This window comes from Somniosus microcephalus, chromosome 1 (assembly GCF_052327205.1).
Source record: "Somniosus microcephalus isolate GS21.2 chromosome 1, FLI_Smic_1.0, whole genome shotgun sequence".
NCBI lineage: Eukaryota > Metazoa > Chordata > Chondrichthyes > Squaliformes > Somniosidae > Somniosus > Somniosus microcephalus.
This window is the reverse complement of record NC_140987.1, coordinates 119,221,774-119,247,540: the sequence shown is the minus strand read 5'-3', so window position 1 is coordinate 119,247,540 and position 25,767 is coordinate 119,221,774. Positions and strand designations below refer to the sequence as shown.

The 25,767-nt window shown below is 53.9% G+C and overlaps 1 protein-coding gene across 2 annotated transcripts in view; it reads right to left on the bottom strand.

The window, feature by feature from the left end:
• fancc (FA complementation group C) overlaps positions 1-25,767 on the bottom strand; it is a 280,969-nt gene that overhangs the window by 20,200 nt on the left and 235,002 nt on the right. For both annotated transcript variants that reach the window (XM_085984984.1, XM_085984990.1), the window contains exon 11: positions 16,592-16,661. In XM_085984984.1, coding sequence (XP_085841110.1) covers positions 16,592-16,661 — 70 coding nt within the window. The remainder of the gene's footprint in view (positions 1-16,591; positions 16,662-25,767) is intronic.

Genomic DNA, 25,767 nt, shown 5'->3' with positions numbered 1-25,767 from the left:
AAGGGGCAGAGAGACGGCGGGAGAGAGGGCCGAGATTGGCCAGAAGGAGGAGGGGCAATGGAGGTCGGCCAATCCGAGGGTACGCTGCGAGGGTATTCAGGCAGCAGGTCTCATACCTTGCAATGTCGGAGGAGCAGTGTGTGCGAAGGCTCCGATTCGGGAAGGAGGTTGTAACTGAGCTGTGCCACCTGCTTGCTCAGGATCTGCAGCCGCGTCTACGGTGCAGGACCTCTCTGTCGGTGTCTGTTAAAGTGACTGTTGCCCTCAATTTCTATGCCACCGGATCCTTTCAGTCAGCCACTGGGGACATTGCGAATATCTCTCAGTTTGCAGTCCATTGTTGCATCCGGCAAGTTACAGCTGCCCTTTCTAGACGAAGGCGTCAATTCATCACCTTCCCTCTAAGCCTGGAGAAGCAGGCGGAGCGCGCGCAGGGCTTCGCTGCTATTGTAGACTTCCCCATGGTGCAGGGGGTGATTGATTGCACACACGTGGCTTTGCGGGCGCCATTGCGCAATCCTGAGGACTTCCGCAACCGCAAGGGGTTCCACTCCCTCAATGTGCAGCTGGTCTGTGACCACCGCCAAATGATCATGGCAGTCAACGCTCAATTCCCAGGGAGCAGCCACGATGCCTTCATCCTGCGGCAGACCTGTTTGTGAACTTTTTGAGGGGCCGGCTCGCCCACGAGGCTGGCTTCTTGGGGACAAGGGCTAGCCTCTCTGCCCATGGCTCATGACACCACTCCGTTTGGCCGCCACCCCAGCAGAAGAGCTGTACAACAGCAGCCATCAGGCGACCAGGAACATTGTAGAGCACACTATTGGTGTGCTCAAACAGCGTTTCCGCTGTCTAGACCATTCGGGGGGAGCCCTGCAGTACTTGCCGGAGCAAGTGGGTCACATCGTCGTCGTCTGCTGCATGCTCCACAACTTGGCGATTCGACGCACCCAGCCAATGCCAGCTGTCCCTCAAGGTCCAGCAGAGCCGGCGGACGAGGAGGAGGAGGAGGAGGATGGGAGGGCTCCTGAAAGTGGAAGGGCCATCCGTCAGAGGCTCATCAGGACTCGGTTCCAGGCCCCTCTGGCGGAATGATGGGCGTCATTCGTCCTGCGCACTTCGGATCTTTGAAAGGCTCTGAAGGCCAGCATGACTGTAAATAGTTACGTGTACCATTGCAAATTAAAACTTTTCTTTATTGTCACAAAAGTCCTTCCTTCCAGTATAACGACGTCATGTCAACAGAAACCATAACTAACAAAATAACAGTTAACTCTTCGGCAAAGCCGCAAAACTAAACAAACCATTTCCAACAATCACAACAGGTGAGGGAGTCCTTGAATTTGGACAAAGAAACGTCTCTGCACCTCCCTCTACTGCTGGCCCTTTGATAGAGAACGACTTCTCTTTCGCGGTCGGCCCCTTCCCTCCCTGCTGCTCCTATGTAATTGAACCCCAGTGGCGGGGTCAAGGCTGGGGGGACGCCTGCTGACTGTGTGGAAGCGCAGAAGCCCCTGAGGGACGGCCTGGTCGACCTCTGGTCTTGGAGGGTGCGGACGCAGGCTGCTTGATTTGAGCATGGCTGGAAGCAGTGTGCCCTGCAGGTGGTGGCAGCTGCACTGCAGATGTACCAGCGGTGGCATGAGCAATGTTCACCTGCCGAGAGAGGACACCTGCACCATGGTCGGATGACACACTGGCTATCTGAGGGGACCGGTTCGGCTCAACCGCCACAATCGCCTGCTCCACTGATTCCTGGCCTCGTGTGGTACTGGAAGGGCCCGGGGTGATCCTAGCTGATGCAGATAGGGTGGCTGCAGTGAGAGTTCGCGTTGCCTCAATCTGGGTGTGGACGAGGCCAGCAAGTGACTGTGTGGCAGCAGTGAGGACCTGTGTGGCAGGTGCCAGTGCTTCAGAGAAGCCCTGGACAGTTCTTTCCATTGCTTCGGACAAGGCTGGAGCAGTCCGTTCCACTGCCTCGGACAAGCCCTGGACAGACCTTTCCAGGGATTGTCCGAGGCTCTGAACAGTCCTTTCCATAGCGGCCTCGAAGCCCTGGACAGTCCTCTCCATTGTTGCCCCGAAGCCCTGGACAGTCCTCTCCATAGCAGCCTCGAAGCCCTGGACAGTCCTCTCCATTGCTGTCCCGAAGCCCTGGACAGTCCTCTCCATTGCTGCTCCAAAGTCCAACACACCCTTTGCCAATGTTTCTATCGACTGAGGCATCCTTCCCACTGCAGCCATCAGCTCAGTGTGCCTGAGCCGGGCCTGGGTGCTCATTTCAGCAAGGCTACGCACCGCAGCAGTCATCACTCCCTGCCTTGCCCTCCGGGGAGCCGGTGGCCGAACTTGCCTACCCCCCCTCCCCCCCCTGCGCTGCTGCATGCCACTTTTTCCGGCAACTGGCTCATCAGCAGAGCACCCCCCCATCCCCTCCAGGGAACTACTATCCCCAGTCTGCAGATGTGTACGCTCCCCTGAAGTTGGAACGGATGCTCCGGCTTCCTCCTGATCCTCGCCTCCGGAGGCACTGGCAGCTTCAGGGTGCAGATTCCGAGTTGGTGATGCAGCATCTGAAAGCAGGGAGGTGGAAGAGTGGCTTTAGCAAAAGGTCAGGTTGGCGGCAAGGCATGCCAGATTGCGGCAAGGCTCTGACATGGCTGCACACTGAGAAAGCATGCTGGCGGGGGGACCAAGCGGAAGGAGACAGCTGAAAAAGGTGAGAGCCTTACCCTTGCTGTCGAGAAGGGGGTCGGCAGCTGCAGTGGTAACAGGACCACTCAGACGTCCTCCAAGAATCTGGTGCACTCTCCTCAAGATCCGTGAGAGTGACCACTTGTGGAGGTCCGCCACCGGTTCGATGCTGGTCCTTTCGGATCGTCGCCAGCTTGGACTGCAGGGGAAAGAAGGGGAAGCTCTGTTACATGATGCCTTGAGAGATCATCTCATGCCCCCCATGGTGCAAGAGGCCTTACATGATGCCTTGAGAGATCATCTCATGCCCCCCATGGTGCAAGAGGCCTTACATGATGCCTTGAGAGATCGTCTCATGCCCCCCATGGTGCAAGAGCCCTTACATGATGCCTTGAGTCAAATGTCCATGTGTGTGCCCAGAAAGGGCCATGGGTGCTTGCTGACAGATGGCCATTGGGGCATCATGGCAACAGGGTGCGCGAAGTCAGGTGCAGATGGAGGGAATCAGAAGTTTGCATAAACAACACTCACCCTAACGACCCGAGTGAGGTCGTTGAATTTCTTCCTGCACTGAACAGGGCTCCTGGTCGCCATGCTGCTGGAGTTGACCCTCTGAGAAACATCCCTCCAAGCTCGGCGGTAATCCTTTTGATTCGGCCTCCTGCCATTGTCAGGATACAGAACATCTCGACGGTGCTCCACTGCGGACACCAACTCCTCCAGAGCCTCAGTACTGAAGCGCTCTGCTCTCTGTCTCACCTTCTCCATCCTGACCAAGTTTTTTGCACCAGAGAAGGAAGAGCGCCGATTTTGAGGCCTACAGGGCGTTGAGTGTGGAAGCTGAGGCTGACTAACCCACCCCTTTAAGAGCCGGCCGGCGCCTGGAAGTCTTGTGGTTATCGGTAATTGAGATCACCTGCGCTGCGCCCATCCGCGCTGATATTGGGTAGCGCCGGAAGTTTTGCGCCTTAGGAGGCCCGTGCAACGTCTGAATTGGCGCCTCAATCCCCTTTGGGGGCGATGCAACCCAATATCGCGCCAGGTGGCGATAAGTTTCATCTGGCTATAAACTTTGCGCAGCGCCAGTTCTAACGCCTCTAGTGGGGCGATACCTAATTTCTCGGCCCATGTCCCAAGAGATTTAGCCCTGTGGAATAACAATAACCCTATTTGTATGTGGAACTGGACTTCTTTCAAAGAACGTTTCTATACATTTTATCTTTGTAACTCTACCACAATTCAAGCATTCCCTTTGGACAGAATGAGGGATGATTCAGTCTCTGGACACTGCAGAGTAGATTTTCTGACACAGGTGCAGATTAATTCTGAATGGTTAGAAATGGATACAAAGCTCACCTGAAGAGCTGTGCTGGTTTTATGCATCTTTCTGTGGTCAGCTCATTATATTTATGCATAGCTGTTGTGCAGATTTGGATACGTGCAGGGAGCGCTTTAGCAATGCGAGCAGAAAATTGCATTGTAGGTGAAATTTAAAGGAATGTGGAAAATTAAATGGAAGGGTCTGAACAGAATAATAAAAACCCTTGCAACCTTAGCCTTACTGGTCTGACCACACCTGTGTGAAAATCTTTCACACAAACCTTGTATGACAATTGTTGCTCTGAGTAAACATGTTTATATAAGATCATAAGGATAATGAAACAAGAAAACTCAGCCCATCAAGTCTATTCCTTCCATTTGTAAAGGAATCTTCGTTATACAGTTAACATGCTCAGCTTGCAAAACACATTTTCTGTTGTATATACTGAAATAAATTCTATAATTTGTTTTTCTCAAATAAACAAAAGATACTCAACAATTTAAATTTTTTGATGCAATAAAAGGTCACTACAGTTTTCAGAGACTGATGCCATCTTGTCACAATTTCTTTACTTTCTATTGAACAATGAAAGGTTCCAAAGCAGAGTGAAACTATATCCTAATCTATTGTGGATTCTACAATGTACCCCCAGAGCCCTCGTTCAGACCTAGTTATAGCCCAGCATGCGTTCCATTTAAACTGTACTACTTTTTATAGAATTTGTTTTGAATAGTTTAGTGGCCTATATCCAATTTGCCATGATTATGTAACCATCTGGTAGATGAAACCTCACATGTTGTTCTCCTATGCATCTGAAGTAGTAATGCATATACTAGCTGAATCCGGATTATTTACCAATAATTTGATAGCCAACATTTGATATAATATAAAACAAAGGGTGATGTGCAATGTTCCCCCTAATTTTTTGGGGGGGGTGAGCAGTTTCGCACACGCACGAAATCGAATATAGGAAGAGCCGGTCCTGGGCTGCATGGGACTAGCAGAGAGCTGCACAGCCTAGAGGGAACGTTGGTGATGTGCATAAATTGTAACATGCCTATACTGATGTGTGAATTGCTATATTTTACTCCAAACAAGATGGATATAGAATCTTAACAGCATAGAAGGAGGCCATTCAGCCCAGCATGCCCGTGCCGGCTCTTTGAAAGAACTATCCAATTAGTCCCACTCCCCCGCTCTTTCCCCATAGGCCTGCAAATTTTTCCTTTTCAAGTATATATCGAATTCCCTTTTGAAAGTTACTATTGAAGACAATCTAAGACAATAACAGTCTGTGGTAATTTAAACACTAAAATAAATCTTGACTGAAATCAAGCAAAGGGACTAGATGGACACAAAGTAAAACAAGTTTTAAACAGTGTGATTTATCTGGCAATAATAAATTAAATCAGCTATCCAGCTAAAATGTATCACCAAACCATACATCACTATCAACATTTCAATGAGATGTATTTTTGTGAAATGTGCTTCTTTTCTCAAGTTAGATTACTACTGATCTGGGCCACTTTGAGAATTAGACACTAGCAAAGTAATTGTACCACAAATTAACACAGACACAGATTGTTCCAGTGAGCCAAACAGCTGAAGACTGGAGAACAGGGGAAAGAGAGAAAGGAGAATGAATGATTTCCACTCTACCCAAGGTACTACAACTAACTTACCCAAAGCCGCCACTGGGAGTATCTTCAACCATCCACCACTATACCTCCTTGTCCTCTCCTTGGTATTCAACATCTATAACAACACCATTCTCTGTGATCCATTTCCAAAGGACTATCCACATCTGGTTTGTCTCCTACTTATCTCAATAGAGCCAGTACATATTCAGTAATAGTTTCTCCTCCTGCCTATCATTGAATTTTTAAAGCACAGGCCATTCAGCCCATTACACCTGTACCGACCATCAAAGAGCTATCCATTTAGTCCCATTTCCCAGTCCTTTTAATTTTAACAAATATTTACCCACTTTCCTTTTAAAAGTGATTATGGATTGTGCTTCTATTGTTTCTACAGTATTAGGGAATCCCATAACCTAAAATTCCTCTGCATTAATAAAACATTCTCCTTCTCCCTTCATTCTTCTATTTATCTTAAAATTATGCTCTCTAGTTGCTGACTTATTGACAGCAAAGATATTTTTTCCTATTTACCTCAGATAATTTTGATCTCCTCTTAACCTTCTTTGTTTCAGTGAAAAGAACCCCAGTGCCTCCTAGCTAAAGCTTCTGATCACTGATATCATCCTAGTGAATCCCTTCTGCACTCTCTCCATGGCCTTGACATCCTTCCTAAATGAATACATTCACCTTCGGTGTGCACCAAGGTTCCATCATTGGCTTTCTCCTTTGCCTCATTTACTCAAGTTCTGTTTACCCATCACCCCTCAACTTTACTGGATCCCAGGCTTCCAGTGCACCAAATTGAAAATCATTGTCTTCATTACAAGTACTTCCATGGTCTCGGCCCACGGTACCTCTGCAACTTCCTCCAGCCCTACGTCTGGCCCACACCTCTGACTCCTCTGTAACTTTCCATCCCAGCATTGCTTTCAAACATCTAGACCTGCTCTCAAACTCCATTACTAAATCTAGTTGCTTTGCCACTTCCCTCCCCGATTTTAAAAGTTTCTTCAAAATCTTTTTGTCCATGCTTACGATCAGCTCTCCCAATTCTTCTATTATCACAGTCAGTTCTCTCCTTTGTGAAGCGTTTGGAAGAATTTATTATGTTAAAAGTTGCTATACAAGTGCAAGCTGTTGCCACTGTTAATGCCCCTGGAAACAAATATGAATGGCCCCAAAGTCCCATGCCTTCACTTAATGACCTCCATGCCCACAGTCATGCTTTCTGGATGCCCCCAATAATAGTGTATAAAATGGTCTCAGTAGCTTAATTCAATCTACGCCTATATATCTTTGCAAACTTCTGCATGAGTCATACATTTTATGACTGAATTATCAACGTATACCTGCAGTTGTAATTATCTTAATAGAAAGAACAAAATGCTACACCTTCTTTGGCAGAAACTAGGTGGTCAATTTCTATAGTTATTTTCCTGATTTTAACTGTTTTCAATCCCCAGTTATCCTTTTATTTACTTAATTTAGTTTGGATCGTCCAGGCATATGATTAAAAAGTTATTAGTAACATGGCTTGCAAGCAAAACTGAATGCATACAGAAGCTGACTGCATGCATATAGATACTTTCATCTAATTGGAAGCATTGATCTAGTCAAAGTTGTTGGGAAAACACCATAATCAGATAAAATGTAGACTAAAATAAAAATGCCTGGATGGAACTAAGGCTACCAATTTCTTTTCCATCATGACGTGCTTGTTAGGTTTTGAGTCTTTTTACCCAGGTATATTTTAGGCTATGATTCTCCTCACATCTTCAAGAAGCAGCAAATTGTGTAGGCCTTATGACTGCCAACTGAATTTATTGAACAATAACTGAATAACCAAACAGAAATATATACTTAGAATAGATCTTAGACTATTCAAAGTCCTCATACAAAATGTTTTCAAATTCTATACCTAACTAGATATTATAATTAATTTATCCATACACAGCTGTTCTTTTATATTCTCACAATTTATGGAAGTCTGGTTAACTGATTCTGACCAGATACTCTATTCTAATAAACCTCATCTTCACAGAATTTAGATCTAAAGCAACAAAAGACATACCAACACAAAAAGCAGCCTGACAGTTAGACCTTGAAATTACATTGTGTTCATACACTAATATTTGTACAATGTATTTTTGTATAATAAAAAGGTTAAAGTCACCATTAAAATAACAGACAAAGACATTGCACACACTAAAATTCACAGTGTGTAATTTCAAGGCCCTGGTAACGATTATATTCCTCCCCCTGACTTCCCTTAGTCGCCCTAATGGTACACAAGTGGGCAGATATCCTCCCTCTTTTCCTCTATCAGCCTCTGCACTGAGAGATATCTCATCCTCAGTGATTTAATCTCCATCTCAGCTGCCCTTGTCCTCTGTGTTCACCGCCCTCCTGTCCTGCAACAACCTCTCCCTCTATATAAACTCTCCTATCCACATATATGGCCATCCCCTTCTGTCTTCCATCTCCTGTGGCTCAACTATGCCCGTGGCCTCAATCACAGGCAAGACCATCTCTGACCACTTTCTTGTGCCCCTCACCACCCACATGCCCTAGAATAAAACTCTCCCCAAGTCACTCACGACTGTACTTTAAAATTCCCAACTGTTAAGCCTTTGGCCCTTCATTTGTTCATGGTAGTTCTATAGCTGTTGATTTGATCAACCCTCTCCCATAGTTGATGCCCCTGTCGCCAGCAAAACCTTAACATCTGCCATCTAGGTTCTTCTTCCTAATGTGTTCCTCCATTTCAATTCCAGAGTGCAGCCTTGAGCATTTCTAGCTCACAACAGATTTTGCCAACCCTCGTCAAATGTTCCTGGACCACATCAAACTCTAATAGACCACTCACTTGTCAACAACAGATGCTATTGAGGCATAGGGGGGCATTCCTGGTCTCCCTCCACCCACTCAATTTTCTGTTCTCTGTAATCAAGGGGCAGCCAGACATAAAGGAACTCATGAGGCCAACACTGGGGACTGGGCCAGGACCCTCCTCAGTTTGAAGGGTGAGAAGGGGCTCATCAGCTTGCTGAAGAGGACCACTCCAAGGCAATAAAACTTTCCCAGTGGACCTCTCAGGCCTGAAGCTATGTTCCTATTTTTTTCCCCTACTTTCCACTACTAGACCCAGTCAGAGAATGGGTCTGCATTGGGGATTCTTCAGATATTGTTAATGGCCCTGAACAGTAAATTCATGCCCGTCCAGCGCTGCTGCAAAGGGAGACAGGAAAATCAGCCCTTATATTCTTTCCTGATTTAAAGTAAAGGAAAGAATCTGGCTTTGCTCTGTGGAGCCATCCAAATGTCTACTACCACAGCAATGGGTTTAGCTCACTTCTGAGCAGAATAAATATTTTCTTAAATCAATATCACTTTCTAGGATATTAAGAGACTCATAATTCTACAGTACATGGTTGAGTTCATTGCAGATTACTGCACAAAATATATTTATATTATCTTGGATCCTTCATTAGGTAAAAACAATGGGCCGGATATTCCGATCCCTACGGGTGGGTATGCACTGTGTACCCACCCGTAGGGACATCGGAAATGCCGGTTTCAGGCATGCACAGCGCATGCGCTGAAAACCGGCATTTCCAATTTGTCAAGAATGGTCTTGACAGATCCTCCGGCTGCCCTGGAGAAGGGCCTCCGCCTGCAGAAAACCCTTACAATTCTTGCGCCTGGTAAAAGCAGGCATAAGGCCTGCTTTTACCAGGATAAGAGTTGAAAAATGTTTTTTTTTTTAAATCATTAATGATTTAAATGATTTATCATTTAAAAATACTTTAAAAAAGATAAGTTTATTTTTAGCCCTGTAAAAAACTTTAATTATTTGCAAAAAATTAAATTTTTGTTTAAAATACTTAATTTATTGTCATTTTAAAAAATGTGATTTTTAAAAAAAAATGTATTTAAAGTTTTACTATGTTTTTTCATTGATCTCCATTCTTATATTTGACAGGTCTTCCTGTCAAATGTATGAAGGGAGATTCCCTTCTGTGATTGGCTCCCCATGGCCCACGTGATCCCAGGGACGCTGTGAACTACATGTGCCCCTGGGATACGTGGGCCCTGCGCACTTGCAGTTTGGTGAGGCCCAGGAGCGGAAGTGTGTGTGCGTCCCGGAAGCCCTCAGGTAAAGGCGCAGATTTTTCCAGATCGCAGGCCTCCGCCCGTGGGAGGCCTGCGATCGGAAAATACGGGCCAATGTATGGGAACTGAAAATAACATAAAAATCAAGTTTTCTAATGTGACCAAACTACTAAATCAAATGTTTTGGAACCAAAGATTGGAAATTACTATTAGTGATATTAGTGGATGAATACAATGCAATTATATGACATTCCTCTGTCCTCTATTTTAATAGAAGTATTAATCTACTTATTCTAAACATTAACACTCGTGTTAAAGTAGGGAATAAAGTACTGCAGCATCCACAGTTACTTTGCCTCTTCCCAAGTTCTTATTACACATCTTCTCCAGCTACCATCTTTTATATAGTAAATCAACAGGGGAAAAGCCAAAATACCAAGAATCTGAACTGATCTACCCAATAGTATATCTGTATTTCAGCACTGTCCTTGACTACACAATAAAATTACTGCAGATTTTTTTTATACATGACATAAAACAACCAGATAACTGTCCAAAATCTTCTACCACTTCTAGAGATAAATAGCTGAATATCGTATCCATAAAGAAGTATTTTTTGGGCACCAGAGTAAGCATGGACCCACTCCTTTCTGGGATGTCCCCTTATATTGGCTGCTAAAGGTCTGAATAAAACACAAATATGAGTGTCAGCTGTGGCTCAGTTGGTAGCACACTCGCCTCGGAGTCAGAAGGTTGTGGGTTCAATGGCACTTGAGCACAAAAATCTAAGCTGACACTTCAGTGCAGTGCTGAGGGAGTGTTGCACTGTCGGAGGTGCCGTCTTTTGGATGAGACATTAAACCAAGGCCCCATCTGCTCTCTCAGGTGGACATATAAAGATCCCATGGCACTGTTTTGAAGAGCAGGGGAGTTATCCCTGGTGTCCTGGCCAATATTTATCCCTCAATCACGGTGGCATAGTGGTTAGCACTGTTGCCTCACAGCGCCAGGGACCCGGGTTCAAATCCGGCCTCGGGTGACTGTGTGGAGTTTGCACATTCTCCCCGTGTTTGTGTGGGTTTCCTCCGGGTGCTTCGGTTTCCTCCCACAGTCCAAAGATGTGCGGGTTAGGTTGATTGGCCATGATAAAAATTGGCCCTTAGTGTTAGGGGGGATTAAATACGTGGGGTTATGGGGATAGGGCTTGGGTGGGATGGCTGTCGGTGTAGGGATCGGGTGCTAGGGTTTGGATGATCAGCCATGATCTCGTTGAATGGCGGAGCAGGCTCGAAGGGCCGAATGGCCTACTCCTGCTCCTATCTTCTATGTTTCTATAACAAAAACAGATTATGTGGTCATTATCACATTGCTGTTTGTGGGAGCTTGCTGTGCGCAAACTGGCTGCCGCGTATCCCACATTACAACAGTGACTACACTCCAAAAGTACGTCATTGGCTGTAAAGCGCTTTGAGATGACCGGTGGTCGTGAAAGGCAATATATAAATGAAAGTCTTTCTTTTCTTTTTACTGTTAGCACGGTAAAAAGTTCGTTTGTTTCATGGTCAGTTGCTCTTGCTAACGTAAGAGTGTTCCCTCACTGAGACACAGTTATTTCTTCCAGTTCATCAAAGATCATTAGAACTTTAGCCATGTTCCAATGCTTAGGCGACTGGCATCTCTTATTTTCCTTTGCAAAAAAATCCCAGAAGCTGGTCACCTTCTCCTGAGACAGCAGCAGACATAAGGGGTCCAACTCAGCAGGCATGATGATGTTTTGACATTGGTCTGGATTTTATTGTGAGCTGCGAAGGAACGGCTTTCACCGTTCACCTCGCGTCCAGTTGCCCACAGCCTTTTAGCGCGCTTGTCAATGGATATTTCTACTCTTCCGGTGTCTGGTTGAATTTAGCACCCCCTCAGGGGATCTGTGGTGAGCAGCAGGGAAGCTGTTCAACCAATCAGATTGAAAAATCCTCACAGACAGCAAAGAAGGAAGTAAAACAACAGGAAATATAAATTACATTTAAATCATTGTACAGGAAGCAAAATAATGATTGGGTCATACATATGGGATTAAGGGAAAGACATAACAGAGCAAAACATAAAAACTATTATTTAAAAAAAAATCTGCAATATTAATTTTCTTCTGAGGGAGTGAGACTCCACAACTTGTAAAATTAATTTTTCAAGGCCAGAGAGGTTGTTCAGCAGTAATTATGACTTAGCACGCCATTAAAACTCAATTACTCCTGATTGAAGAAGGCTTAAGTTTTTCATCAGTCTTTAGTGCGATAATAGTAGGTAATTAGCCTAAGTTCATGGCTTAATACAGTAGTGATTTCTGTGCAGATTTAATTGGCAAAACCTGCACCAGCAAAGCCTGTGGAGGAGTAGGGTATTACTAACAGCAACTTCCGGATTTCTGCATTTAGCTGCGCATGTGCGGACGTCAGAAGTTGCTGTCAGTTTTATCCAGTAATAACGGTGAGCACTGACAGCCTCACCATTACTAGAACAGCAAAATCCAGTCCAATATCTGCTGTCTGCCCTGTCCTGGAGTTAGGAATGCTTTTATGTTTGACACTTCTATAATCACGTTACGGAAGAGTGACTTAAGTTACCACACTCCCTGTGGAGCCACTCACCATGTTGATTAGCTTTCGTTTTGAAAATTCAGCGAATGTATGCATGCACTTATGGCCGTCACACGTGGCCACTGCACTTGGATGAAGTACTGATGACAAGCACAGTGGCTTGCGATGTTACAGCCACTCTCCCACGCATACGAGTTTTTGATACGAGAACTTGCTACTTGGAGAGAATCTCCACTGAATCCTTACCTCTGTTTAAGTTATTATCCTGTAACCTTATCTATAGGGGTACCAAATTGAGAACAGGTTGCATAAACTTGGCTTGTATACCCTTCAGTTTAGAAAGTTGAGGGGTGATCTTATTGAGGTGTTTCAAATGATAAAAGGGATCCGCTAGGGTAGATACAGAAACTATTTCCTCAGGTGGAGGAATACAGAAGGGGGAAATATCTTAAAATTAGAGCTAGGACATTTAGGAGTGAAATCAGCAAATGCTTTTTCACACAAATGGTAGTGGAAATCTGGAAAACTCCCCTGCAAAAGGCTATGGATGCTGGGTCAATAGAAATTTTTAAAGCTGATATTGATAGATTTTTTTTTAAGTAAAGGTATTGAGGGATATAGATCAAAGGCAGGTAAATGGCACAGATCAGCCATGATCTATCAAACTGAATGCTGGAACAGGCTCAAGAGGCTGATTGGCCTACTCCTCTTCCTATGTAAAGATAAAAGTGCTTAAAAAGTCTAAGATCAGTGCTTTTTGTATGTAACATTACATATACTAAAACATGAAGATAACAGTATATCTTCCTAAAAAGTTTCACAGAAGTTCAGGCAGACAAATTTATAAATAACAACAGTAAAGCAAAGAAAAGAGACAGGGGAAGACATGGAGAGAGAAAAAAATGAGTCAGAATTTTGGTCAGTTTTTAACTTCCTCTTTTATATATTCTTTACCAAGTTTGACAAATATTATTTGGTCCAATAATTGTAGCAATGATAGAAGCCAACTCAAACACCTTCCAGGTTTACGCTTTCATACCCCACATACACATCTTCTACTTAAACAGATTTTTGGACATACAAATGATTAATAATGAATATAAAAAGGTTGCAATGCAATGCAATGCATCACTTTCCAGAAACTCTATTATGTACTGAACCGCCACAGCCTATTTCAGTGCCATCTTGCAAAGTTTAACCTTACAAGGAAAGGTCATAAGTTTAATACAATTACCCATAAATCATTTCAAATAGCGTGCCTATATCAACAGTATGTCTGTCAGAAATACGAGAGGTCAAAAGGAAATTAACATCCATTCAATAATGTCCAACCATTTCTTTATCTGAGGGCACCTGAACATACAGGAACAACATGAACTGGAACAATACAGAAGTAACTCCTTACACATTAACACAGAAAGAAAAGTGAGAATAAAATGTCACTGATCATTAAGGATGAGTGCATCTAAATAAGAAAAGTCTGTGATCCAGCTCTTTTAAAATTGTTGAGGGAATCATAAAAACCATTTGAGCAAAATCCTGTAAGATCCAATCCTGTAATCACTTTTTTGGAGCAGGAAAATGATTAACAATAAGATTTGAAAATTATTACAATTCACAATGTGTAGACAATTCTCCTCTGAGCATAATAAAGGCTGACTTAAAACAATGCACATTTTTGTATGGACAATTATTAAATTTTTATGGATTTTTTGATTCAATGGTCAATTATTAAAAGACAGTACAGTCCCCACGATTATAGCGGGAGTATTCATGCGAATGTGATTTTCCCGCTATATCGATGGCCGATATAACACGGTAGCGTTAATATAAATTTTTCTCAGCGCAGCCATTGTCCACAAAGCTGGCTGCTTCTATTAATTTATCTACATTGAAGCTAAGGCCATGGAGAGAGGGGGAAAAAAACAAACAAATAAGCACAGAGTCCAGAATTTTCCTGGGGGGGGGGGGGGGGGCGGGGGTCAGCGGGCGGGATTGGTGGTGGGTTGGCTGGGAAATTTGGTATTTTTGAACAATGGGTCAGGAACCCGCTGTCAACTTGCTCCCACTTGCCTTTCCCGATGTCGGGTCTGTCAGCGCGGAGCAGGGGACCCAATTCAGGTAATTAGTAGCTTGTTTAGAGCCACTTAAGAATGATTTTCAGCTTACCTTTTGCATTTTAGAGCTCGTCCATGGGGTCCACGCTGGTCGTGGATCATGTCTGTCAAGCTGAGGCAGGAGTTCAGCGGCCATTGAGTCAGCTGATGAGTTGACCGCTTCAAATGTAAAGTAAAAGCTCCCACCATAGAGATATCTTCCCTCAGCCACAAGCTGTTCCTCACTGCATTTCCACAACAGATTCAGCATACTGCAAGTCTTTACACAAGTTCCCATCCAGTCTGACCTCATTACCTCTCTCACCATTGACAGATCGCTTTTGTCTTCTCTACTTCACCTGCCATCTATTCTATCAGCTTGGGTGCGCTTTATACACTCTCACCTTGGTCCTCAGAATCTGACCATGATTAGCCCCAACACCAGCAGCACCAACCTTCTCCGCAATCAACTGATGCTGCACAGGGCATCAGCACCTCAATGCTGTAATACACTGACAGCACAAATGTCTAAATAAATTTGGACATGGTCCCTTTAAGGAAATCGGCTGATTGCTGCCCGGGAGGCCAGGGTTGGCCTCACCATGGCCAGATAGACATCACTTGACGCTGTACACCCTGGCTGCTACATGATGCGTCAGGTTGGCACCACCCCACACCAACAACATAAAGCATCCCTACAATGCCCGTGCCATTCCTTTCACACTCATCGCCATTTCAGGGTTACCGTTATGTCTCATCATTCACTGCAACTCACTAAAACACTTCCAAAGGTGCACACAAATCTGTCCAAGAACGCAAAGTGTTGAAAATAAAGGTTTCAATGTTTGACACCACATTAACAGAAACTTTACATGAACATTGCATAAAACACACAAGTGCCTACCCTTGTGAGTTGTTAGTTGGTATGATTGCACTAAGATGAGGGTGAGTGTGAGGGGTGGCTAGTGAGGTGGGGATGTGATAATATAGATAGAGAAGGATGGGTGGAGGTGCAAGGTAAGTTGGTGTGAGTAAGGATGTGCAGGAATGGGTTGGGAAGGCAGAGTGATGGGGATGTGATGAGAGACACAGCAGGATGAGGTTGAGTGTGGCTTTGTACTAACGTTTCATGATCTACTGAGATCATTGAAATGTTTGCGGCACTGCACCCAGGTCCTCCTGACCACATCCCTGCTTGTACCCTCCTCTGCAATGTGCAACCAGGCTGTGTTTATCTCTTGGGGAGATGTCTTCCACCCATGGGAAGGGACGAGAACCTCCCTGTGTGCTGTGACTCCCTCCATAAGCATATGGAGGGAGTCATGGGAGAGCCTGGGTGCAGCCCTGTGCCTTTGTGCAGTCATTGTCAGTGTTTGCAGCACCTCAATGCTGTAGAACACTGACGGCGTAAATGTCAAAATAAATTTGGACACGGTCACTTAAAGGACCATATCATTAAATTACGACACCAGACCCGCTTCCTCTAATTGGCAAAATACTGCAGATGCTGGAAATATGAACTGACAGATATTGGGGAGAAATTCGCGATCTCTGTCCAAGAATAACATGTGGCATAAAGAACCTAAAGCAGTGAAAAAAAATTGGAGGGGGATTTAAGAGGAGAAAAAAGACTATGGCATAGATTTTTGTCTTCACCACCTGGGTGGTAATCTGGTGAAGTAAACTGAAATCAATGGAATGAAAATTGGGAGAGCTCTACAACGGGCAGGCAATCCACTGCACCAGATTACTGCCACGAGGTGAAGACAAAAACCTATCCCTTTATGTTCAATTTGCAACTTTACATTTTTTTTGTGGCTGCATTGATATAGCTCACCATATGATGAAAGCTAGATCACAATCTACTCGTCTATGACTATATAAAATCTCAGTAAGAGTTTAGAAACAACATGCTCTTTCATATTTGATCTAGAAAAGGACAAGTTTTGCTTTAACAGGAATCGTGAAGCAATGATTGATCTTTCCTTGAAATAGATTTCAATATTCCGAAGAGTAGGTATGCCAACGTTGAGAAAATATTCTGCTTCTTTTTCTAACTAGAGTTTGTGCAGTGACAGAATAGCTGTTTGAAAACATAATAAAGATATCTAGATGTTTAAAAATTTTTTTTACCTGAAGGATGCACCAGTAGTGCCATCACAAGAGATTGGTGATTATATGGAAAATAGAGTTTCAGTGGCATCTGAGGGGATGGGAGGCAAAAAAATTGAAAAGAACTGAATGATTACTGACTAGATCTATTCATTCAGAATGAATGCAGAGATTGTACAAATTAAATTCATATCACAGTACATTTCTCAAAAGATAGCCATAATTCCAATGGAAGTAGCAAAGCCAATGGCCAGGCAAATAGAAATAACTGGAATGCTACGAAAGAACATTTTTTTCCTGAAACTTTGAAATGAGCATATCAAGGGGTGCTTACATCAGGAACTTTACATTGCAATAACTATATTTAAGTGCAACATATACATAGTTCAAGTGAATATAAAAAAAGATGCTGCAAGAGTTCCTGGTCGCAAGTTTAAATCTTAGGGACTTAATTGAAAGTAAGAAAAAGGAATAAAACTTGAAATTAAAGAACATAAACTAAAATGGCTGATATAACACAGCAAACGAGAGAGTGTGCGCCTGAGCGGCCGGCGAGAGAGCGTGCCTGAGCAGCCGGCGAGAGAGCGCGCCGCGGCCGGCGAGGGAGCGCGCCTGAGCGGCCGGCGAGGGAGCGCGCCTGAGCGGCCGGCGAGGGAGCGCGCCTGAGCTGCCGACGAGAGAGCGCGCGAGCCGCGGCCGGCGAGACAGAGCACGCGCCGCGGCCGGAGAGAGAGGGCGCGCCGCGGCCGGCGAGAGAGAGCGCGCGCGCGGCCGAAGAGAGAGAGAGAGCGCGTGCGGCCGAAGAGAGAGAGAGCGCGCGCGCGCGGCCGAAGAGAGAGAGCGCGCGCGCGCGGCCGAAGAGAGAGAGAGCGCGCGCGCGGCCGAAGAGAGAGAGAGCGCGCGGCCGAAGAGAGAGAGAGAGAGCGAGCGCGGCCGGAGAGAGAGAGCGCGCGCGCGCGCGGCCGAAGAGAGAGAGAGAGAGCGCGCGCGCGTCCGAAGAGAGAGGGCGCGCCGCGGCCGGCGAGAGAGAGCGCGCGCGCGGCCGAAGAGAGAGAGAGAGCGCGTGCGGCCGAAGAGAGAGAGAGCGCGCGCGCGCGGCCGAAGAGAGAGAGCGCGCGCGCGCGGCCGAAGAGAGAGAGCGCGCGGCCGGAGAGAGAGAGCGAGAGAGCGCGCGCGGCCGGAGAGAGAGAGCGCGAGCGCGCGCGGCCGAAGAGAGAGAGAGAGAGCGCGCGCGCGGCCGAAGAGAGAGAGCGCGCGCGCGGCCGGCGAGAGAGAGCGCGCGCGGGGCCGGCGAGAGAGAGCGCGCGCGGGGCCGGCGAGAGAGAGCGCGCGCGGGGCCGGCGAGAGAGAGCGCGCGCGGGGCCGGCGAGAGAGAGCGCGCGCGCGGCCTGCGAGAGAGAGCGCGCGCGCGCGGCCGAAGAGAGAGAGAGCGCGCGCACGCGCGGCCGAAGAGAGAGAGAGAGCGCGCGCGCGGCCGAAGAGGGGGAGCGCGCGCGCGGCCGAAGAGGGGGAGCGCGCGCGCGGCCGGCGAGAGAGAGCGCGCGCGGGGCCGGCGAGAGAGAGCGCGCGCGGGGCCGGCGAGAGAGAGCGCGCGCGGGGCCGGCGAGAGAGAGCGCGCGCGCGGCCGGCGAGAGAGAGCGCGAGCGCGGCCGAAGAGAGAGAGCGCGCGCGCGGCCGAAGAGAGAGAGAGCGCGCGCGCGCGGCCGAAGAGAGAGAGAGCGCGCGCGCGCGGCCGAAGAGAGAGAGAGCGCGCGCACGCGCGGCCGAAGAGAGAGAGAGAGAGAGCGCGCGCGCGGCCGAAGAGGGAGAGCGCGCGCGCGGCCGAAGAGAGAGAGCGCGCGCGGCCGAAGAGAGAGACCGCGCGCGCGGCCGAAGAGAGAGACCGCGCGCGCGGCCGAAGAGAGAGGCCGCGCGCGCGGCCGAAGAGAGAGACCGCGCGCGCGGCCGAAGAGAGAGACCGCGCGCGCGGCCGAAGAGAGAGACCGCGCGCGCGGCCGAAGAGAGAGACCGCGCGCGCGGCCGAAGAGAGACCGCGCGAGCGGCCGAAGAGAGAGACCGCGCGCGCGGCCGAAGAGAGAGACCGCGCGCGCGGCCGAAGAGAGAGACCGCGCGCGCGGCCGAAGAGAGAGAGCACGCGCGTCGTGGCCGAAGAGAGAGAGAGAGCGCGCGGCCGAAGAGAGAGACCGCGCGCGCGGCCGAAGAGAGAGACCGCGCGCGCGGCCGAAGAGAGAGACCGCGCGCGCGGCCGAAGAGAGAGACCGCGCGCGCGGCCGAAGAGAGAGACCGCGCGCGCGGCCGGAGAGACCGCGCGCGCGGCCGAAGAGAGAGACCGCGCGCGCGGCCGAAGAGAGACCGCGCGCGCGGCCGAAGAGAGAGACCGCGCGCGCGGCCGAAGAGAGAGACCGCGCGCGCGGCCGAAGAGAGAGACCGCGCGCGCGGCCGAAGAGAGAGACCGCGCGCGCGGCCGAAGAGAGAGACCGCGCGCGCGGCCGAAGAGAGAGAGCACGCGCGTCGTGGCCGAAGAGAGAGAGAGAGCGCGCCGCGGCCGGCGAGAGAGAGCACACGCCGCGGCCGGCGAGAGAGAGCGCACCTGAGCGGCTGGCGAGAGAGAGCGCTCGTCGCGGCCGAAGAGAGCGCGCGCGTGAGCGGCCAGCTGGAGAGCGCGTGCCGCGGCCTGAGAGAGCGCGCGCCTGAGCGGCCGGCTGGAGAGCGCGCGCCGCGGCCGGCGAGAGAGAGCGTGTGCCGCGGCCGGCGAGAGAGAGCGCGCCGCGGCCGGCGAGAGCGCGCGCCTGAGCGGCCGGTTGGAGAGCGCGTGCCGCGGCCGGAGAGAGAGTGCGCGCGCCGCGGCCAGCGAGAAAGCGCGCCTGAGCGGCCGCGGCCGGAGAGAGCGCGCCGCGGCTGGCGAGAGCGCGCGCCTGAGCGGCCAGCTGGAGAGCGCGTGCCGCGGCCTGAGAGAGCGCGCGCCTGAGCGGCCGGCTGGAGAGCGCACGCCGCGGCCGGCAAGAGAGCGCGTGCTGCGGCCGGCGAGAGAGAGCGCACGGCGAGAGAGCGCGCCTGAGCGGCCGGCTAGAGAGCGCGCGCGCGAGAGCGGCCGGCAAGAGCGCGCTCCGTGGACGGCGAGAGCGCGCGCACGGCCGGCGGGAGAGCGAGAACGCGCCGGGGCCGGCGGGAGAGAGAGCGCGCGCGCCGGGGCCGGCGGGAGAGGGAGCGCGCGCGCCGGGGCCGGCGAGAGGGAGCGCGCGCGCCGCGGCCGGCGAGAGGGAGCGCGCGCGCCGCGGCAGGCGAGAGGGAGCGTGCCTGAGCGGCCGGCGAGAGAGAGCGCGCGCGCCGCGGCCGGCGAGAGAGAGAGAGCGCGCCGCGGCCGGCGAGAGAGAGAGCGCGCCGCGGCCGGCGAGAGAGCGCGCCGCGGCCGAAGAGAGAGCGCGCCGCGGCCGAAGAGAGAGACCGCGCGCGCGGCCGAAGAGAGAGACCGCGCGCGCGGCCGAAGAGAGAGACCGCGCGCGCGGCCGAAGAGAGAGACCGCGCGCGCGGCCGAAGAGAGAGACCGCGCGCGCGGCCGAAGAGAGAGACCGCGCGCGCGGCCGAAGAGAGAGACCGCGCGCGCGGCCGAAGAGAGAGAGCACGCGCGTCGTGGCCGAAGAGAGAGAGAGAGCGCGCCGCGGCCGGCGAGAGAGCACACGCCGCGGCCGGCGAGAGAGAGCGCACCTGAGCGGCTGGCGAGAGAGAGCGCTCGTCGCGGCCGAAGAGAGCGCGCCCCGGCTGGCGAGAGCGCGCGCCTGAGCGGCCAGCTGGAGAGCGCGTGCCGCGGCCTGAGAGAGCGCGCGCCTGAGCGGCCGGCTGGAGAGCGCGCGCCGCGGCCGGCGAGAGAGAGCGTGTGCCGCGGCCGGCGAGAGAGAGCGCACCTGAGCGGCTGGCGAGAGAGAGCGCGCCGCGGCCGGCGAGAGCGCGCGCCTGAGCGGCCGGTTGGAGAGCGCGTGCCGCGGCCGGAGAGAGAGTGCGCGCGCCGCGGCCAGCGAGAAAGCGCGCCTGAGCGGCCGCGGCCGGAGAGAGCGCGCCGCGGCTGGCGAGAGCGCGCGCCTGAGCGGCCAGCTGGAGAGCGCGTGCCGCGGCCTGAGAGAGCGCGCGCCTGAGCGGCCGGCTGGAGAGCGCGCGCCGCGGCCGGCAAGAGAGCGCGTGCTGCGGCCGGCGAGAGAGAGCGCACGGCGAGAGAGCGCGCCTGAGCGGCCGGCTAGAGAGCGCGCGCGCGAGAGCGGCCGGCAAGAGCGCGCTCCGTGGACGGCGAGAGCGCGCGCACGGCCGGCGGGAGAGCGAGAACGCGCCGGGGCCGGCGGGAGAGAGAGCGCGCGCGCCGGGGCCGGCGGGAGAGGGAGCGCGCGCGCCGGGGCCGGCGAGAGGGAGCGCGCGCGCCGCGGCAGGCGAGAGGGAGCGTGCCTGAGCGGCCGGCGAGAGAGAGCGCGCGTGCCGCGGCTGGCGAGAGAGAGAGAGCGCGCCGCGGCCGGCGAGAGAGAGAGCGCGCCGCGGCCGGCGAGAGAGCGCGCCGCGGCCGAAGAGAGAGCGCGCCGCGGCCAAAGAGAGAGAGAGCGCGCCGCGGCCGAAGAGAGAGAGAGCGCGCCGCGGCCGAAGAGAGAGAGAGCGCGCCGCGGCCGAAGAGAGAGAGAGCGCGCCGCGGCCGAAGAGAGAGAGAGCGCGCCGCGGCCGAAGAGAGAGAGCGCGCGCCGCGGCCGGAGAGAGAGAGCGCGCGCCGCGGCCAAAGAGAGAGCGCGCCGCGGCCGAAGAGAGAGAGAGCGCGCCGCGGCCGAAGAGAGAGAGAGCGCGCCGCGGCCGAAGAGAGAGAGAGCGCGCCGCGGCCGAAGAGAGAGAGAGCGCGCCGCGGCCGAAGAGAGAGAGAGCGCGCCGCGGCCGAAGAGAGAGAGAGCGCGCCGCGGCCGAGAGAGAGAGAGCGCGCGCGGGGCCGGCGAGAGAGAGCGCGCGCGGGGCCGGCGAGAGAGAGCGCGCGCGGGGCCGGCGAGAGAGAGCGCGCGCGGGGCCGGCGAGAGAGAGCGCGCGCGCGCGGCCGGCGAGAGAGAGCGCTGCGCGCGGCCGAGAGAGGGAGAGCGCGCGCGCGGCCGAAGAGAGAGACCGCGCGCGCGGCCGAAGAGAGAGACCGCGCGCGCGGCCGAAGAGAGAGACCGCGCGCGCGGCCGAAGAGAGAGACCGCGCGCGCGGCCGAAGAGAGAGACCGCGCGCGCGGCCGAAGAGAGAGACCGCGCGCGCGGCCGAAGAGAGAGAGCACGCGCGTCGTGGCCGAAGAGAGAGAGAGAGCGCGCCGCGGCCGGCGAGAGAGAGCGCACCTGAGCGGCTGGCGAGAGAGAGCGCTCGTCGCGGCCGAAGAGAGCGCGCCCCGGCTGGCGAGAGCGCGCGCCGTGAGCGGCCAGCTGGAGAGCGCGTGCCGCGGCCTGAGAGAGCGCGCGCCTGAGCGGCCGGCTGGAGAGCGCGCGCCGCGGCCGGCGAGAGAGAGCGTGTGCCGCGGCCGGCGAGAGAGAGCGCGCCGCGGCCGGCGAGAGCGCGCGCCTGAGCGGCCGGTTGGAGAGCGCGTGCCGCGGCCGGAGAGAGATTGCGCGCGCCGCGGCCAGCGAGAAAGCGCGCCTGAGCGGCCGCGGCCGGAGAGAGCGCGCCGCGGCTGGCGAGAGCGCGCGCCTGAGCGGCCAGCTGGAGAGCGCGTGCCGCGGCCTGAGAGAGCGCGCGCCTGAGCGGCCGGCTGGAGAGCGCACGCCGCGGCCGGCAAGAGAGCGCGTGCTGCGGCCGGCGAGAGAGAGCGCACGGCGAGAGAGCGCGCCTGAGCGGCCGGCTAGAGAGCGCGCGCGCGAGAGCGGCCGGCAAGAGCGCGCTCCGTGGACGGCGAGAGCGCGCGCACGGCCGGCGGGAGAGCGAGAACGCGCCGGGGCCGGCGGGAGAGAGAGCGCGCGCGCCGGGGCCGGCGGGAGAGGGAGCGCGCGCGCCGGGGCCGGCGAGAGGGAGCGCGCGCGCCGCGGCCGGCGAGAGGGAGCGCGCGCGCCGCGGCAGGCGAGAGGGAGCGTGCCTGAGCGGCCGGCGAGAGAGAGCGCGCGCGCCGCGGCCGGCGAGAGAGAGAGAGCGCGCCGCGGCCGGCGAGAGAGAGAGCGCGCCGCGGCCGGCGAGAGAGCGCGCCGCGGCCGGCGAGAGAGCGCGCCGCGGCCGGCGAGAGAGACCGCGCGCGCGGCCGAAGAGAGAGACCGCGCGCGCGGCCGAAGAGAGAGACCGCGCGCGCGGCCGAAGAGAGAGACCGCGCGCGCGGCCGAAGAGAGAGACCGCGCGCGCGGCCGAAGAGAGAGACCGCGCGCGCGGCCGAAGAGAGAGACCGCGCGCGCGGCCGAAGAGAGAGACCGCGCGCGCGGCCGAAGAGAGAGAGCACGCGCGTCGTGGCCGAAGAGAGAGAGAGAGCGCGCCGCGGCCGGCGAGAGAGAGCACACGCCGCGGCCGGCGAGAGAGAGCACACGCCGCGGCCGGCGAGAGAGAGCGCTCGTCGCGGCCGAAGAGAGCGCGCCCCGGCTGGCGAGAGCGCGCGCCTGAGCGGCCAGCTGGAGAGCGCGTGCCGCGGCCTGAGAGAGCGCGCGCCTGAGCGGCCGGCTGGAGAGCGCGCGCCGCGGCCGGCGAGAGAGAGCGTGTGCCGCGGCCGGCGAGAGAGAGCGCACCTGAGCGGCTGGCGAGAGAGAGCGCGCCGCGGCCGGCGAGAGCGCGCGCCTGAGCGGCCGGTTGGAGAGCGCGTGCCGCGGCCGGAGAGAGAGTGCGCGCGCCGCGGCCAGCGAGAAAGCGCGCCTGAGCGGCCGCGGCCGGAGAGAGCGCGCCGCGGCTGGCGAGAGCGCGCGCCTGAGCGGCCAGCTGGAGAGCGCGTGCCGCGGCCTGAGAGAGCGCGCGCCTGAGCGGCCGGCTGGAGAGCGCGCGCCGCGGCCGGCAAGAGAGCGCGTGCTGCGGCCGGCGAGAGAGAGCGCACGGCGAGAGAGCGCGCCTGAGCGGCCGGCTAGAGAGCGCGCGCGCGAGAGCGGCCGGCAAGAGCGCGCTCCGTGGACGGCGAGAGCGCGCGCACGGCCGGCGGGAGAGCGAGAACGCGCCGGGGCCGGCGGGAGAGAGAGCGCGCGCGCCGGGGCCGGCGGGAGAGGGAGCGCGCGCGCCGGGGCCGGCGAGAGGGAGCGCGCGCGCCGCGGCAGGCGAGAGAGAGAGCGCGCGCCGCGGCCGGAGAGAGAGAGCGCGCGCCGCGGCCAAAGAGAGAGCGCGCCGCGGCCGAAGAGAGAGAGAGCGCGCCGCGGCCGAAGAGAGAGAGAGCGCGCCGCGGCCGAAGAGAGAGAGAGCGCGCCGCGGCCGAAGAGAGAGAGAGCGCGCCGCGGCCGAAGAGAGAGAGAGCGCGCCGCGGCCGAAGAGAGAGAGAGCGCGCCGCGGCCGAAGAGAGAGAGAGCGCGCCGCGGCCGAAGAGAGAGAGAGCGCGCCGCGGCCGAAGAGAGAGAGAGCGCGCCGCGGCCGAAGAGAGAGAGAGCGCGCCGCGGCCGAAGAGAGAGAGAGCGCGCCGCGGCCGAAGAGAGAGAGAGCGCGCCGCGGCCGAAGAGAGAGAGAGCGCGCCGCGGCCGAGAGAGAGAGAGCGCGCCGCGGCCGAAGAGAGAGAGAGCGCGCCGCGGCCGAGAGAGAGAGAGCGCGCCGCGGCCGAAGAGAGAGAGAGCGCGCCGCGGCCGAAGAGAGATAGAGCGCGCCGCGGCCGAAGAGAGAGAGAGCGCGCCGCGGCCGAAGAGAGAGAGAGCGCGCCGCGGCCGAAGAGAGAGAGAGCGCGCCGCGGCCGAAGAGAGAGAGAGCGCGCCGCGGCCGAAGAGAGAGAGAGCGGGTGGGAGGGGAGGTGGTGGAGGCGAGAGAGGGAGATCGTGGTGGTGAGAGAGGGTGGTGGTGGCAAGAGGGAAAGTGAGAGAGAGATGGTAGAGACAGAGAGGAGAGGGATTGTGGGAAAGGAGGTGGAAGAGAGAGACATGGAAGAGAGAGAGGTGGGAGAGAGAGAGAGAGAGAGAGAGGTGGGAGGGAGAGAGAGAGGTGGGAGGGAGAGAGAGAGAGAGAGAGAGAGGTGGTAGTGTGCTGAGCTTCCAATTCCATATCCTCTCCATCACTGAGGCCACCTACTTCCACCTTCTAACTTTGCCCCCTCTGCCTCTACCGTAGCCCATTGCCGCTGAAACCCTCAACTATGACTGTTGTGTTTACATCTCTTGATGGTCTTGCCCTTCGCTATCTCTGTAACTTTTTCCAGTATGATTAAACCTCCCACCCCCCCACCCCAACTCTCTGGTCTTCTGATCATCAGCCACCATTGGTGGCCGGGCCTTCAGCCAGCTTGGCCCTTCGCTTTGGATATCCTTCCATAAACCCTTCGGCTTCTCCACCTATCTCTCTCTCCTCCTTTAAGACCCTCCTTAAATGCCACCCCCTTAATCTCTCGTACTAATATCTCCTTCTTCTGCTTTGTTTTAATTATTTTCCTTACACCTCTGTGAAGTGCCTTGGGATATTTCTCTATGTTATATGACTCTGGAATTAAAAAGCTGGTATCAGTAAAAATGACCATTAAGCTGTTGGATCGTCGTAAAAACCCAACTAGTTCATTAGTGTTCTTTAGGGAAGAAAACCCGCTGTCCTTACCTAGTCTGGCCTATATGCGACTCAAGTCCCATGCCAACGTGGTTGACTCTTAACTGCCCTATGAAGTGGCCTAACAAAGCCATTCGGTTGTATCAAACCGCTCACCTCATAACAAGGACTGCAGCGGTTCAAGAAGACAGCCCACCACCACCTTCTATGGGCAACTGGGGATGGGCTATAAATGACAGCCTTGCCAACGATGCCCACATAAATAAAAAAAATGCAAGTTTTTGTTAAATCCATGTACTGTATCATCAAGGACATTGCTCCGACACTAAATTAAGTTTAGTCAGCAGGTCGCTGACTAGGAAGGTGCCAGATACAATCCCTGCCTGCCGTTGACTGATTTCAACCAGGATGGAGGTGGGAACAATTGGCCTCAGTGTTGGGGAAACAGAAAAAAAGATTGGAAAAAAATATTTTCCACTATCCAGAAATCTCAACTGGAAGCATGCAGTGGAAGAGAGGCTTGGGCTTGACTGCAATGCCCTTGCAGTTGACTAACCTATTGTAACTCAATATCTAGGTTC